The 15,061-nt window shown below is 29.3% G+C and overlaps 1 protein-coding gene across 5 annotated transcripts in view; it reads left to right on the forward strand.

Moving 5' to 3' along the window:
- The window catches only part of LOC111632380 (kinetochore protein NDC80 homolog), a 66,127-nt gene that overhangs the window by 36,790 nt on the left and 14,276 nt on the right, over window positions 1-15,061 (forward strand). For all 5 annotated transcript variants that reach the window (XM_023376793.1, XM_023376795.1, XM_023376796.1 and 2 more), the window contains 4 exons: window positions 3,341-3,409; window positions 3,509-3,590; window positions 6,030-6,124; window positions 10,246-10,390. In XM_023376793.1, coding sequence (XP_023232561.1) covers window positions 3,341-3,409; window positions 3,509-3,590; window positions 6,030-6,124; window positions 10,246-10,390 — 391 coding nt within the window. The remainder of the gene's footprint in view (window positions 1-3,340; window positions 3,410-3,508; window positions 3,591-6,029; window positions 6,125-10,245; window positions 10,391-15,061) is intronic.

Consider the following 15,061-nt stretch of genomic DNA (forward strand, 5'->3'; position numbering starts at 1 on the left):
GTCGTTAATGCTAGAGCAATGGGTAAAAGCTCTGCGGATAAGAGCCCTGAAAGCGGACATTTTGTAAGTAAAGGGGTCATTCGAGGTTGCAGGGATAAAGAAAGATTGAAGATTAGGCTTATGGAACACACTTGTAGTTATGCAGCCATGATCCAAGAAGATATTGAGGTCCAGGAAGTGGGCCATCGGTGAATATTTACGGCCTCAACTATGACGTCACTCTCCGCTAACCCCCTGTTGTGATTGTGCATCTCCTGTACATAGCGCGCTTACTCTAAAATCTTTTTCCCCAACTTTAGCAAGTATCCTATCTGCACACCTCCCTTCTTTACCAAAAGTATGTATTTTTCGCCCTCGGTATCGTATACCTATCATCGACGATGACGTCACTGGTAAGACGATACCTGGGTAAACATTGGCAGCATTTAAACTTCTAACCGACGCTCCACAGTGTACCGAGGAAGGCCTATTAAGAAGGCCGAAAACGTTTGTACTCCTGTTAATAAGGCTAGAAATTAGTGAAAAGGTTTTGTGCTGATAATCTTAGAAATAGTTCTAGCTACATATGCATAGTAGTATAAACCTTATTAACAATATAAACCTTATTAAGACTTTCATTAAAAGTATAACGAAAGTCTATAATTATATTTACATTAAAACCACAAGAGAGTAAAATTTCTCACAAATACATTAACATTCATGGTCCATATAAGCTATGTGAGCTGATGTTGACTCATTCTATATTTACATAAGTACATGATTATTTCTCGTCTCTCCCCCTGTCATAGATATACTGATACCAGGAATCATAAACATGTAGTCCCATACAGTGGCACCCACAGATTATAAAAAAAGGCATTGTACAAACATTATGCAAAAAGATACCTGTATATACACACAGGTATCCCTTGATTAATGCTGTTAGTTAATCCCTTGAAGCTACTGTGTATATCAAAATTGTGTTAATCAAATACAATGGTACCTTGATACTCAACTGAACGATCACAACCTGTTAGAACAAATTTTCAGTTAATAACAAATATTTTTATTTTAATTTTGTCATTAATAAAAAGTTTTCTGTGATAAAAATGAGTAATTAATCTATATCTATAAATAAGAACGTTTGGTTGTTTGTTTGCTATACATTTCTAGACCATTTGACTAATTGCTATGAAACTCAATAGTTTTTTTTAATATACTACTAACTTAGATAACATCATACATACACTCCAAAATATTTATCAGATTTCTATATATTAATTTTTGACTAGATTGGATTTGCTGAATTTACATGTAGCACCATCTATTGGCAAAAAAAAAAATTTAAAAATAAACTAGATATAATTCATACAAAAAAACAATATAATTTAAAAAAAAGAATGTTTTATTTACTTAATTACTGTGACAGTGATATAGCACAAAGTAGACTTGCTGTATTATTACTTTTGATGAATAGCACATAGCACTAACCTGCATGGAGTCAAAATTGTCACACTAGTAGTTGGTCATGGGTTCACACATCATCAATGGGCTGGCCATATGGAGTTTTCTGGGTTTTCTTCAAGTTATTAACACCTAAATAGGGCCAGTTTTCTATAAAACTCCTCCTGAGAGGCATCCCCTCTGCAGATTTCTCATGTATCACCTAGCCATAACCAAGTAAACCAAACTAATTGTAATAATCTTTCTATAAATTCGCTATATATGAGAAAAAACTTCCTATATAGTAATAGACATTCTGATAATGTTCTTAAGATTGGTTTTACTATGAGGGTCATACTGAAAGTCATGAGAAACAATTTTTTATAAATCAAATCAGTTTATTTTTGGAAAAACAAATACATCACCATATTTTTCAGACTTTTTTTATTTTTCCACATAGTCTCCATTTTCTCACCATTGTGGGAGCTTGAAAATTTCCTTATGATAGAACTCTGTTCCAGCACGATGAAAAAACTGACACAGTGCTTTCTTGATGTTCTCCACTGTTTCATAGTGTGGGCCTTGCATGTTTTCTTTCACAACACCAAAAAGATGATAATCAATGTGTGCTAATTTGGGACTGTATGCAGGATGCAGAGGAACTTCTCACTCCATTTACCGAATTTCCTCCCTACTGTAAAGAGCAGTGTGTGGCCTCATGTTGTGCTGCAGGATGATCTTTATCCCAAGATGTTTATTATGCAGTGCACAACAGTACTTATGAAGTGTCATAACATATCAAGCAGCATTAATGGTTGGCCCAGATTCAAGAGATTTCATCCAAATCATCCTATCTACAACCCATAAAACTGCTACAAGGCTGATCTTTGATGTTTGGGTTTCCATCTTTAAAATGCTTTACCCATCTTCTAACACTGCTGGCACCCATACACACATCTGCATATGCATGCTGAAGTTTCTGTTGAGTTTCTGTAGTGGAGATTCTTTCTTTAATGAGAAATTCAATCACAACACACTGGCAAAACAAAATATCAGTTGCAGCCATTCTGTATCAGCTGTCTATGGTATCACATGATGGAAGCTAATAACGTCATGACTCACTCATGGCACTGACTATAGACAGTGTCATGACTCACTCATGGCACTGTCTATAGTCTATTGATTATGAGTGTTTTTAATTTTTCATAATTAATATATTGTGATTTATAAAAAAAATTGTTGCTCATCACTTTCAGTTTGACCTACATACATATATTTCTGAAATTTATGATTAATAACTGTGGCTGTAACATTACTGCAAGGGGTACTTTATAAATCCAGGCAAATCTGGGTATAACTTTATAAAAATAAAATGAATCAGAGCTCCTTTGGGGATTAAGAAAATGGCAATCTGACGACAAAGGGAGTGGGCAAATGCCCCAATGTACGGGTGCCCTGGTTCCATATTCTCGTTTATCTTCTTTTCATTTTTAATTTTAATAATTTCCAAAATTTAAATCACACTAGAATTAATTTCTTTAAACTATTTTAACATTTAAAAGTCATAATACTAGGGATATATCATATAAACTATTATTTTTGCATCTTAATTTAAATTTCAATTATACATTGTTTTGATATGATCTCTTGTGAGATGTATAACACTGCTCTACTGTATTTTTGAAACACATCTTATTGTTTGGAGACTATGTGGAAAAATAAAAAAGTATGAAAAATAATGCAATGTATTTGTTTGTCCAAAATTTTTATTGTATCTTTGAAGAATATATTGTTAAATCAATTGATTAATAACATTTTTTAAGTAAAATTTTATTTAGACAAATAATTTTTATTTATATGAAATAAAGTTTTAATTCTGTTAAGTGTTTAAATGGCATATTTTTGTTAATTACTGCAGTATATTGAGAACTGTGATATGAAAGCTTTTATGAATGATAATGAGTTTGAAGGAACTGAATTCTGTTATGTAAGTTTTTTTGTTTTTATTCATATTTATTTTATGAGGTAAAATATTTATTTAGTTTATATTGTTTAAATTTTACATTCTAATTTGTTTAAATTATAGACATTACAGGAGACTATTGCCAGAAATTACAATTTATTTACTTCTTCAGGAGAAGCAAATTATGAAATATATGATCAACTAGGTAAAATATTTTTAATATTAATACAGTATAAGAAATAAATTATGATAATTATTAAAAGTTATTATTCAATGGTCAAGTATAATGGATATTTCCCAAACTTTCTCCAATTCTATTATTTGTTATTTTTGTTGTAAAGTTTTATTTTACAACAAAAATTTTGTATTAGAGTAATTTTAATTACAGGGTACCTCAGGATATGAACGCCCCAGCTTATGAAATTTTCAGGATACGACATGAAATTTGAACATAATTTTACTCCACGGTACGAACAAAAACTCACCATACGATGTTACATTAGTTTGCAGTGCCATTTTTTATTCACTTCTGTTCATTGGTCTCAGTCCGCATGTTTGCTTCGTCATGGAAGGATCTCGCTCCATAAAGGAAAACTTGAGGTATTATCAGAAAATGACTGATTTTATTGAAAAGAAACATCCTGAAAAGGTTCACACTGGCCGTATTGCTGCTCAGAGTAATGACATTTGCCTAAGTCATTTTAGAAATATTTTAAAAAGTAGGCAAAGCCAAACCTCTTTGGATAGATATTTTACCAAACAACCTCTATCCAGTGAAAGTGCTGGTGGAAGTGAAAGAAAGAAAGAAGCAGTGAATAAAAAAATAAAAATAAAAAATATATATAAAACAGAAAAGTTAAAGAATTAGTGTTAAGTTATTTTTAAGCTATTGTTACATTATATTACGCAAGTTAAGTTTTAGTATCATTTCCCTTCTCCCACTCCTCCGCCACCAGTTTATATCTCCACCAACGTCTATCCTCAAAGGTAAAGTGCAAATAAAACTACATTTTTTTAATCAATTATTATTCTATTGTGGTTATTTATAGATTTACAACTACAAAATGCATTTTTCAGTGTTTTCCTTACTATAGTTATTATTATTATTTTTTAATGTACTACTTAGCTTTAATTTGAGTGTGTTTTTCGTGTTGGAACAAATTATTTGGTTTTACATGTAATCATATGGGAAAAAATGATTCACCTTACGGCATTTTCATGATACAATCTCAGTTTCGGAACGGATTAATTTCGTATCCTGAGGTACCACTGTATTCTAATTGTTTGTTTGCATACTTCCATGTGCTACATATTCTACATTAATCTTTTAGTTTATATTAAAAAATATGTTGTCTTAAAATGTAATGATGGATTATCATTTTTCACAAATAAAAAAGTTGACAGTGTTTTTTTATATATCAAAATTTTATGTAGAAAAAACTGTCAATTTTCATCAAAGAACATTTTTAATGATATTTTGTGATAATTTAATGATTTCAATTGTAATGATTTATTACAAAATCTCTTTATCACTTTTTCTAGCAAATTTTAATTAAATGAACTAACTTTTTCAGCCATCTTAAATAGCCTTCCTCATATTAATTCATTTAATTAAAATTTGCTAGAAAAAGTAAGAAGGCTGTTTTGTAATAATGTATAGAAGTTCTAGCTTACAACACACAGAATTGTAATGATTTATATGATTTTGTGGTCTCTCCAGATAGACCAGCGTGCTGTTCATTTTGCAAAAATATGGTAATGTTTAGAATTTTGAAATCATAATAAGATTGAAATTTATATGTATATAAATACAAGTCATTGTTGGATTTTTCCATTTTTGTACCAGTATAATAGTTAAAATTTATTGAACTACTTTTTTTCATATGCTTTTTGTTAAAAATATATATTTTGGAGTTTACTCTTTCTTTCTTTACTTGTTTTTCAAAAACTTTGCTCCTCTAAGACTATAAATATTTATGAAAATATAATAAATATAAATATAATAAAATTTTGAAGATATAGTAAATATTTTCAAAATTTTATTATAATATGGAATTTTATGGAACAGTTGAAGAAGATAAAATAAGAACTCAAAATTTATGTATATTTACAAGAAGGTAAAGTATAAAGTGACTTTAATTGCTCCTAATAATGTTGGAATAAATTTGGCACCAAATAAATAGAATGATTAAATTTTATAGAAATTATGTAATTATTGCATTCTGTTTCTTTTATCTAGTAAATTTATGTTCCTTGATTAAAATATTTAATGTTGAGAGAGAAATTTTATTAGAAATTATTGGATTTACATTCAATACTTTTTTGTAATAAGTTTTTTCCTTATGCTAGTTTAACTAATAAAAATCAAATTTAAAAATAACAATAGTAAAATGTATTGCTTTTTGAATGTATTCTCTTATATTTTATAGATTATTAATTAGATTTATTTTTTAAAGATTAATTAATTATTATATTGGATATCTTAAATATAATAACTAATGCATGATGAAATAATTAAAATATAAAAAAATTCTGGAAATTTTGTTACTTGTATAAAAATTTAAATGAAGACTTTGATCATCTAAAAAAATGAAAAAAATGTTTCATAAATATGTTTAATAACTAAATTTAACTTATGTTTTAGCTGAAAATTTGTTTGGAAACTTTGAGTCTTTAAATTTATTGATGCAAGATAAAGAAGAATTTGAAAAGGAACTAAGGATGTTGGAAGAAGAATTAGTAAGTAGAAAAAAATATACTTGACATTGTCTTTTTGTTAACTTAAAGTGAAGAGATGTAATTGTTGATATATTATAAAATTCTTGCAATGAAAAAATGCTAAAATTCACATGAAAAATTCTTTATATATTAATCCCTCCAATTTCAATCCAAGGTGTAAGGAACCAAGTCTGAGCTTTATTTTTATTTTACTTTTATTTTGCTTTCATTATATTTTGTTTGGGGCTTATGTTTAGTTAAGACGAAGGTTTCCTCACCATTCACCTTAGTAACTTAAAAATAGAAGAAAAACCAACTCACCGACGAAAGAAAAGCGCCGTAGAAAAACTCGCGCACACTTGCGCTTCCCAAGCGGAAAAAAGTAAGTCCGCACCGAGAAAAAGGGGGGGGGGGAGACCCCACAACCCAGTTAGGAATCGCTAAACCTTAAAATAATAAAGCATCCCGATAATTGTTAAAAAGAATAATGTAAAAGGTTAGCGAAGTATTGTCGGAAAATAATCTGCCAGATAAACGAGAAAAATTTAATGTTACAGATAAGTATGTAAATGAGGAGAGTGAGCTCATTCAGAATTGTGACGTCACCTCACACTATAAAGCCTCTAACTCAAGTGAAAACGAACGAGGTGAATTCCTGATAGCAACGAGCTTATAGCAGTGAACGAGAGAGAGGTGTCCGATAGGATTTTGAAGTTATTCGATTTGTGGATCGACGGTTATAGAAAGTCTTGAGAGTTGAGGAAATAGGTTCCTAGTATATTGAGGTGACGATTAGGATCTTTAATTTATAAGAATTATTGTTTATAAGTTAATTCTTTGATTTTGTCGAATTCCAAAGGGGAATAGAATTAAGTTAGAAATAGATTGATTTGAGTTGTCGGATTAATTCTTGTTGAGTTTCATTGAATAAATTATTGTTTGATTTTTACTAAATACTGTATAGAATTTATTAATAGAAGTTTAATTAAATATTTGATTTTGTTATTGACAAACTTTGTCATTATTTAATTCGGTGCACGCTTAAAGTCCAGGCCTGGCACACTAACACGAATCCGCGTAAAGTACCCGTTAGGGAACGGCTATTTCCGGCACACAGTAGTGTCGATAATCGTTGGAAAAGTCGGAAAAATAATATAGTACTTTACAAAGCTAAATCTTAGTATGTTAGAAACGTCAGAATGAACACACTAAACTTTCATAAATCTGTAACATCAGAGGAAAAAATTATCTACAGTTGATTAAATCATATTTGTTTACATATATTAAATGGCCAATGCATAAACGACTATCCAGTAAATTTCACTTTTATTTCTTTGAATGGAAAAATCTTTGACAAATTCAGTTCAGACCATTTTCCTACTTCTGCGATATTTAATTTAAATATGGATAAAACAGAGAGAGACAAACTACAGAAAACTCTATATGTATGGAACCAGGGCAAGCTTGACAAATATGTTTCGTCAGTCATTTCATTACATGATTTATTGAAGAAGAGGTTTTTATTGGATGTGTGGAACTTTTACTCAAAATTCTTACAAATGCTATTGACTTCAGCAACCCAAAAGTGGAATGTTAAGAATGACCAATTCATTAAAGCCTTTTGATAAACAATGGTTTGATTTGGACTGTTTGAGGTTAAAATGGAAAAAAAATAGTTCATTAATTAAGAAAATTTCATAAAAATAAATGAAGAGATCTGCTAGAAGAGTACTGCAAACTAAACAAAAGTATAAGTCATTGTGTAAAGCTAAGAAAAAGTTATTTCAAGCCAAAATTAAGCTACAATTACAACACAAAAAATACAAAAGAATTTTGGTCATTGGTAAATAAGTTCAGAATAAGGAGGCATACTGTAAATGTAATCTCAAATGAGATTTGGTTTGATTTTTTGAAACTGCATTTCTCAGACCTCATACAGTTATTCTATTAAACAGTTTTTCAATTAGAAATATCCCTCTTCTAGATGATCCAATATCTCAGTCAGAACTAGAATACGCCATAAGAAAATTAAAAGTTTGCAAATCACCTGGCTTGGATAAAATGAGAAATGAAATGATTAAATGTCTTTCAAGTAAAATATTAAATGACATTTTAAATATGTTTAATTCTTTTAAATCTTATAGTGAATTTCCTACAACTTGGAAAAAAATCTGTTTTAATTAATTAATTAAAATGCTATATAAAAAAGGAATCAGATTGTTACCAACCAATTATTATCCAATAGCTTTAATTAACATATTAAGGAAACTATTTTTGTCCATATTAACAAACCGTCTTCAACTATGGTTAGAAGTGAACATTATTATCACTCTTTATCAAGGAGCTTAGATCAGGAATAGAGATGTCGAATATAACTTGTTTATTTTAAATGAAATTGCTCAATTAACGCTATTAAGAAAACGGAAAAAAGTGTATGCAGATTTCATAGATTTAAAAAAAAATTTCAATTCAATAGACCATGACATATGGTTCAAATTAGAACATATAGGCCTTTCAACAGTTTATCAATCTTCTAAAAAATCTGTTTGCTAATACTCATTATTTAATAGAAGAATCTTCTTTTTGTACAGATTTTGTTTCATCTAACAAAGGATTACCTCAAGGATAACCCTTAAGCCCATTTCTTTTTGTCCTTTTTCTAAATTATCTTCTGAACTCTACAAGGCCAAACTTTCACAATTGCAATTTCACCCAATTAAAATATAAAATGTCTTTTTTATGTGGATGATGGTCTGTTAATGGCAAATTCAGTTGTGGCTCTCCAGGAGAGACTACATTTACTTCAAGAATACTGTCATAATAACTATTTAACAGTTAATTTGGAAAAGACAAAAATAATGATTTTTCGTGGTGGAGATATTAAAAAATCAGATGAATTTTATTTGGAGAGACACAGGTTGGAAATTGTATCAAATTTTAAATATTTGGGAATTTATTTTACTCCTCATGGTTCCTTTTCTTTTCATTTGGAAAACGTGATAATTGAGGCCAAGGTAAAAATCTCAAGTTCATTACAGCCAAGGAAGTACGTTTAGTTGATCATGATGGTAAGATGGTTGGAATCGTACCAATAGGATGTGCCTTGGAATTTGCATGAAATGTTGGTTTAGATTTGGTGGAAGTTGCACCTGATTCAATAGATTACTTGTCAAAATGAAAGAATCATCACTCAACAAACTATTTTAGATTATTTGGTATGTTAATAAGATCGAGTATTTTATATGCATTTCCAATATGGGGGAGATTGACAGTTGATAAAGTGGAAAAAATACAACTATTCTTTTTCAAGCAAATTTTTTTGTCTAAATTGTTCTATGCCTGGGGCCGCATTGAGGACAGAACTAGGAAGACCACCTCTCGCTGTGAATTTATCACTGAATTTACTTCATTTTTGGAGGAAAATTATTTATTGTACTACCAGAAAATGACTATAGACAACTGATATATACTAAGCTCTTATCATCCAACAAAACAGTGTCAAAGAAAATGTTATCCACTACTATTAAGAATTTGCTGAATAACCTTGGATTATTGTTTGAGAGTTATTTGGTTTATTCTGATGATAGAATTTTTTTAACAGACTGCAAACAAAGGCTAAGAAATATATACTGGCAACAAGATGATGTCTATTTGCAAGAGAAGGATTTTACTGATAAATTCCCAAGTAATTTTTACTCAATTCATTGGAATCCTTCATTTTATTTATTGTCTAATATAAATTATAAATTCAAATCACTATTTATTCAATTTTGTCTAAATAAATATACAATAACTCTAAATGGCAAAATAATTAACATATCAAATAATGCCAAATGTTTGTTTTGTAAAATGATGGCATCAATGATGATAAATCACTCATTTACAAGTTGCAAATCTCTTTGTGAAATAAGATCAGATATTTTTGGGATTGATTACAGTTATACTAATTTATTAAAAGAATCTTCTAGTACGACCACGTTATATAAACTATACTGTACAAGTTTTTTGTACACTCACTAAAACTTTTGTAATAACAATTTTATTTACCCCTTTGTGAAAGCAATTTGCTAAATCAATAAACTACTACAATTTGAAAATGTTGTTATTGATATTATATATTTGTTTTTTATTAAATTTTTTAGGAAAATATGCATGAAATACGTATTCTGAGAGACAAAACAAAGTCTGATATTACTTGTGTAAATAATTACATTGATGAAATGAATGATCATATCAGTCAAAAAGAAAAAGACATAGAAGAATTGGAACAAATTATAAATAAAAAACGTAAGTAAAAATAAACTACTTTTGTGTAAATATTTATAAAATTTTTTTGATTATGGAACAGAATTTTTTATATGAAGTTTTGTTGTATTTGTTATTGTTTGTAGAAGTAAATTTACTAAATTTCAGTTTTTATTATCTATAAAAAATATTTAATGATTACAGTGGTACCTCAGGTTACGAACGCCCCAGCATACGAAATTTTCAGGATACGACATGAAATTCGAACATATTTTTGCTCCACTATACGAACAAAAACTCACCATACGACGTTACATTAGTTTGCATTTTTCATTTGTTTTTCTTACTACAGTTATTTTTTTAATGTATTACTTGGCTTTAATTTGAGTATGTTTTTCGCGTTGGAACGAATTATTTGGTTTTACATGTAATCGTATGGGAAAAGCTGATCCACCTTACGACATTTTCATGATACGATCTCAGTTTCGGAACGGATTAATTTCGTATCCTGAGGTACCACTGTATTTTTATTTAGGATATTTATTACAGAAATATACAAAATTTATTACAGAATTATTTAATTATTTATTAATTTATTACAGAAATATCCTAAATATATTATGTTATTCTTAACTCTTTTTGTAAAGCTATAATAGAGATTTAGGTATAAAATTGAAAAATATTTTACATTTTATTAATTTAGTCTATTTTTGACAAATAAGTACCTATTTTACTTTTTACATGTATGTGGTCTATTTTTAAGTGATTTTGAAATGACACGATTGACGAAAGAATACTAATCTTCTTTTCATGCAATTAATATTTTTACACATAAAAAAAAGTAGTTTATTTGAAAATTTTTAAATTTAACTTTTTGTTAAAATTGTGTTATTGTTAAAAAAGTTACTCTTTTTGTTGAAAGACTGGTTTTAAAATTACACATTTCTAAATCAAAAGTTCATTTATCTTTTCTAAGCACAGTACAGTACTATATCTACATCAGAGAATACTGTATGTTGATTTTGTTCCTTATGCTACTTGTGTTTACTATACTTACATATAAATAATGTTAAAATAAAATAATCTTGTGTTTCTTTTGTAAATTGCTTCTTTTTTCATTTCATTAAAGTTATGGATCCTATTAAGTATTTTTCTGCATGATGTATGTACCCTTATATTTTTACGCAGCATTCTTTGGAACATATCCATCATGCAAAAAAGAGAGATGTGTATTATAGTTGTCTAAAAGTAAATATTTGAAAGTTTTTTGTGTGTAACATTAAAAAAATTTAAAACTTATTTTTATATCATCATCACTATCATGATTAACCATTGTCAGTCTATTGCTATATGAAGGTCTTCTCTAATCTTTTTTATTTTTCTTTGTCCAATGCTTTGGTTTTCCAATGTATGTGAACTACTTTCCTTATGTTGTTGCTTCATCATATTTGAGGTGTTTGTCTTGGGTGTTTGATTCCTCATGGGTACCAGTCTAGAATATTTGTATTTTATCTGTTGTCTTGTCTTCTAGCAATGTGTCCAGTCCATTGCCATTTTGAATGTTTGATCCTCTCAATATATATTTAATTTCATATCCAGGTGATTTACTTTCTGTCTCTTCTTGTATTGCCCAGCATGCATTTTTTCCATATGTCTTTGTATTGTCTGCAGCCTTTATATTGTTTTGCTTGTTTGTCTTCATGTTTCTGCTCCAGGTGAGTGCTGGTAGAACACATTGGTTGAATACTTTTTAGGCATAGTAGCAGGCTGCTTTTTAGAATTATGCTATTTTTGCTAAATGTACTCCATCTGATCAATTTTTCTGTTTATTTCATTCATGAAATTGTTATCCATAGTTTTTTCTTGACCCAGGTAGATGTAATTTTATATTTCTTCAATCTCAATTCTGTTTGTCATAATCTTCTTTTTCATAGTAAATTCATTAAACTACTTTCATGTTTTGCAGATTCATCTATAACCCCACTTAAATGTATATCATTTAGCCTTTAATTTCTTTTTATAATATATAGTACAAATATATTTTTTACACATACATAATACATTATTTATTTGAAAGGCTTATCACACACATGAAACTATTAATGCCTTATATGTCTACTAATATGCATTTTGGCCCTTGGTGTTAATGGCCCCTATGAATTAAGTAAACATCTTTTAAATATAAGGCAAACAATTTAAAAATATATATATATTACAGCAACATCCCATTTGAATGCTTACTCTAGCTAGTTCGCCCAGCATTTCTTCTAATTCATTTCAGTTATTGATAACGATAACTATATTGTCTGTAAAGCAGAGATGACTCCGAAATTCCCCATTAATTTTAATTCCTTTATTGCTCCAGTTCAAACTTCTGAAAACTTTTTCTAATACAGCACTGTATAGTTTTTCACTATTGTGTCTCCTTGTCCGACCTCTTTTCCAAGCCTAATCCTTACCTTTTTTTTTTTTTTATCCAAACAGATGGTTGCCATTTCTTTATTAAAAATTTACCTGATTACATTAATGTATATGCTTTCTTTACAATTAGATTCTAAGTCTTTCACTACTACAGATGGAAAAACAGTCAAAAGCTTGTTTAAAATCTAAAAGTCAAAACAAAGTGGTAATTCATATACTTTACTTGCAATGAGTTCTCAGATCATTTGAATATGATCTATTTTTGCAAGTCCACTTTGGAATCCTGCCTGTTCTCTTGGTTGAATGGAGTCCAGTTTAGATTCAAGCCTGTTAGTATTTTAGTAAAGAACTTTTATATATATATTTATATTGATTGAACAAGCTGAAATATCTGTAGTTTTTTTATGTGTTTCTCTTCCCATTTTTGGAAAGGAGAACCATTATTGCATTGTTTGTCTTCTGGTACAGTACATCAGATTTCTTGAGGCACTGAGAGAACTCCTAAGATACTTCATATTTACCAGCTTCTTTAATAACATCAACTGAGATTCTGTCTTCTCTAGATGATTTTTTCCTTTCTTATCCATTTTGTAGCACTATACTTCATATTTCCTTATACAGTTATTTGTTCTGTTTTGTCTATTATTCTGTCATTACTTATCTTGCTTTTTGGGTTTTGTCCTTATTATATTTGTAGAGCATCTTTCAACAATGCAAATGATTTTTTTGCTGTTCCTGGTAGTTTTTTTTTTAGAGCAAAATATCACTTTCTTTTCAATACAGAGTTTTCATTTAGTTGTTCTTAAACTTTTGTTATTTACAAGTGCATTTGTTACAACATCACAATTGAAATTCCTGATGTCCTCTGTGATGTGTTTCCTCACTGTTTTACTTAGTTTAGCATATTCTACTTTTGAGTTTAGATCACTTCTTTGTCTTGAATTCTCTATTTTTCATCAATTCTCTTGTTTTCTTTGTTAATTTTTTTACTGGCTTTGTTTCTGTTTCTCCAGTTATTTCTTTTGCAACTTATTGTAGGGTTCTGGTTAGTTTTATGTTTATTTCTGTAACATTTAGGCCTTCAGTGCTGCTAAAAATTTCAAAGTGGTTCTATAGTTCTAATAGAAAATTATTTTGGTGTTCCTACACACTTGTCATATTAATGGACTTCCTTTTGATCTTAATAAGCTATGTATGTCCTTTTAATTTTTGTGTTCAACAGTAGTTTGCATCTCACTATTTTGTGATCACTGTCTGTGTTGAAGTTGTTGAGAATTTTGCAGTCATAGATTACAAATTTCTTGTTTGATATGATGTAGATGATTTCACTATTAGTTCTATTTGCACTTTTTCAAGTCCATTTGTTTGTGGTTTTTTCTTGAAGAAGGAACTCATAATGTACAGCTATTTATATTCTATAAATTTGACAAGTGTGCTTTTTCTTTCATTTCTTGTACCATAGCCATAGTTTCTTTTTTTCAATTCTTGCATTCAAATAACCCATGATTATCTTAAGATAATGATTTCCTTTGTTTCATCATTCCTACTTCCTCATAAAAATCTTCAATATTCTCATCAGAATAGCTAGTTGTTGGTGCATAAACTTGGGTAATCTGTATTTTGTACCTTTTTGACAGTCAGATAACTAATCTTGCTACTCTGTGTGATGAGCTGTCAAACTCAATAATATGACTTTTCCCATTTTTTTTGTGAATAAGACAACCTATTCCACTAGTTTTACCATTATCTGTTCTCTTTAGTACAATACATATTCACTGTTGAGTTTGATTTTTTTCTTCTCCTTTCCTTATCTCTGCTTATTCTCCTTATTCTCCTTATTAGGCTCTTTATTTTTTCTGTGGCTTTTTTAGGCCCTTTACTGCTCAGAGAGCACAAAAAGGACATCTTATTAGGTTCTTAAGATATGCCAGTTAATTCTTCCAGCTCCTGTAACCAAATTTCAGAAGATAAGGATTGTCCATTGTAAATAGTCAGTCGTCATTCTATAGCAGCCTGGCCTAACCCAGAGATTCTTAGCACCTTAGAAGGAGTGTTCATTTGCTATGTAATAAACAAGGTTACTAATAGCCTATACGAAGTGATGGTGCAGATTGGACTTTGAGTCCTTTCTCCTAGTTGATTCCTTTAAGTCTAAGTCCTTTAGGACAATTTAAGGGTATTTAGTTAACAAGCAAGGGTTATTATCAACTATATATATATGGCTGCTAATTGCCAATATATACATGTAAGTATTTGAGCATTAAGAATTAAGAGATCCTTTTTAGAAAGTCC

Source organism: Centruroides sculpturatus, unplaced genomic scaffold (assembly GCF_000671375.1).
Source record: "Centruroides sculpturatus isolate CEXI.00-Female unplaced genomic scaffold, Cexi_2.0 scaffold715, whole genome shotgun sequence".
NCBI classification, from domain to species: Eukaryota; Metazoa; Arthropoda; class Arachnida; order Scorpiones; family Buthidae; genus Centruroides; species Centruroides sculpturatus.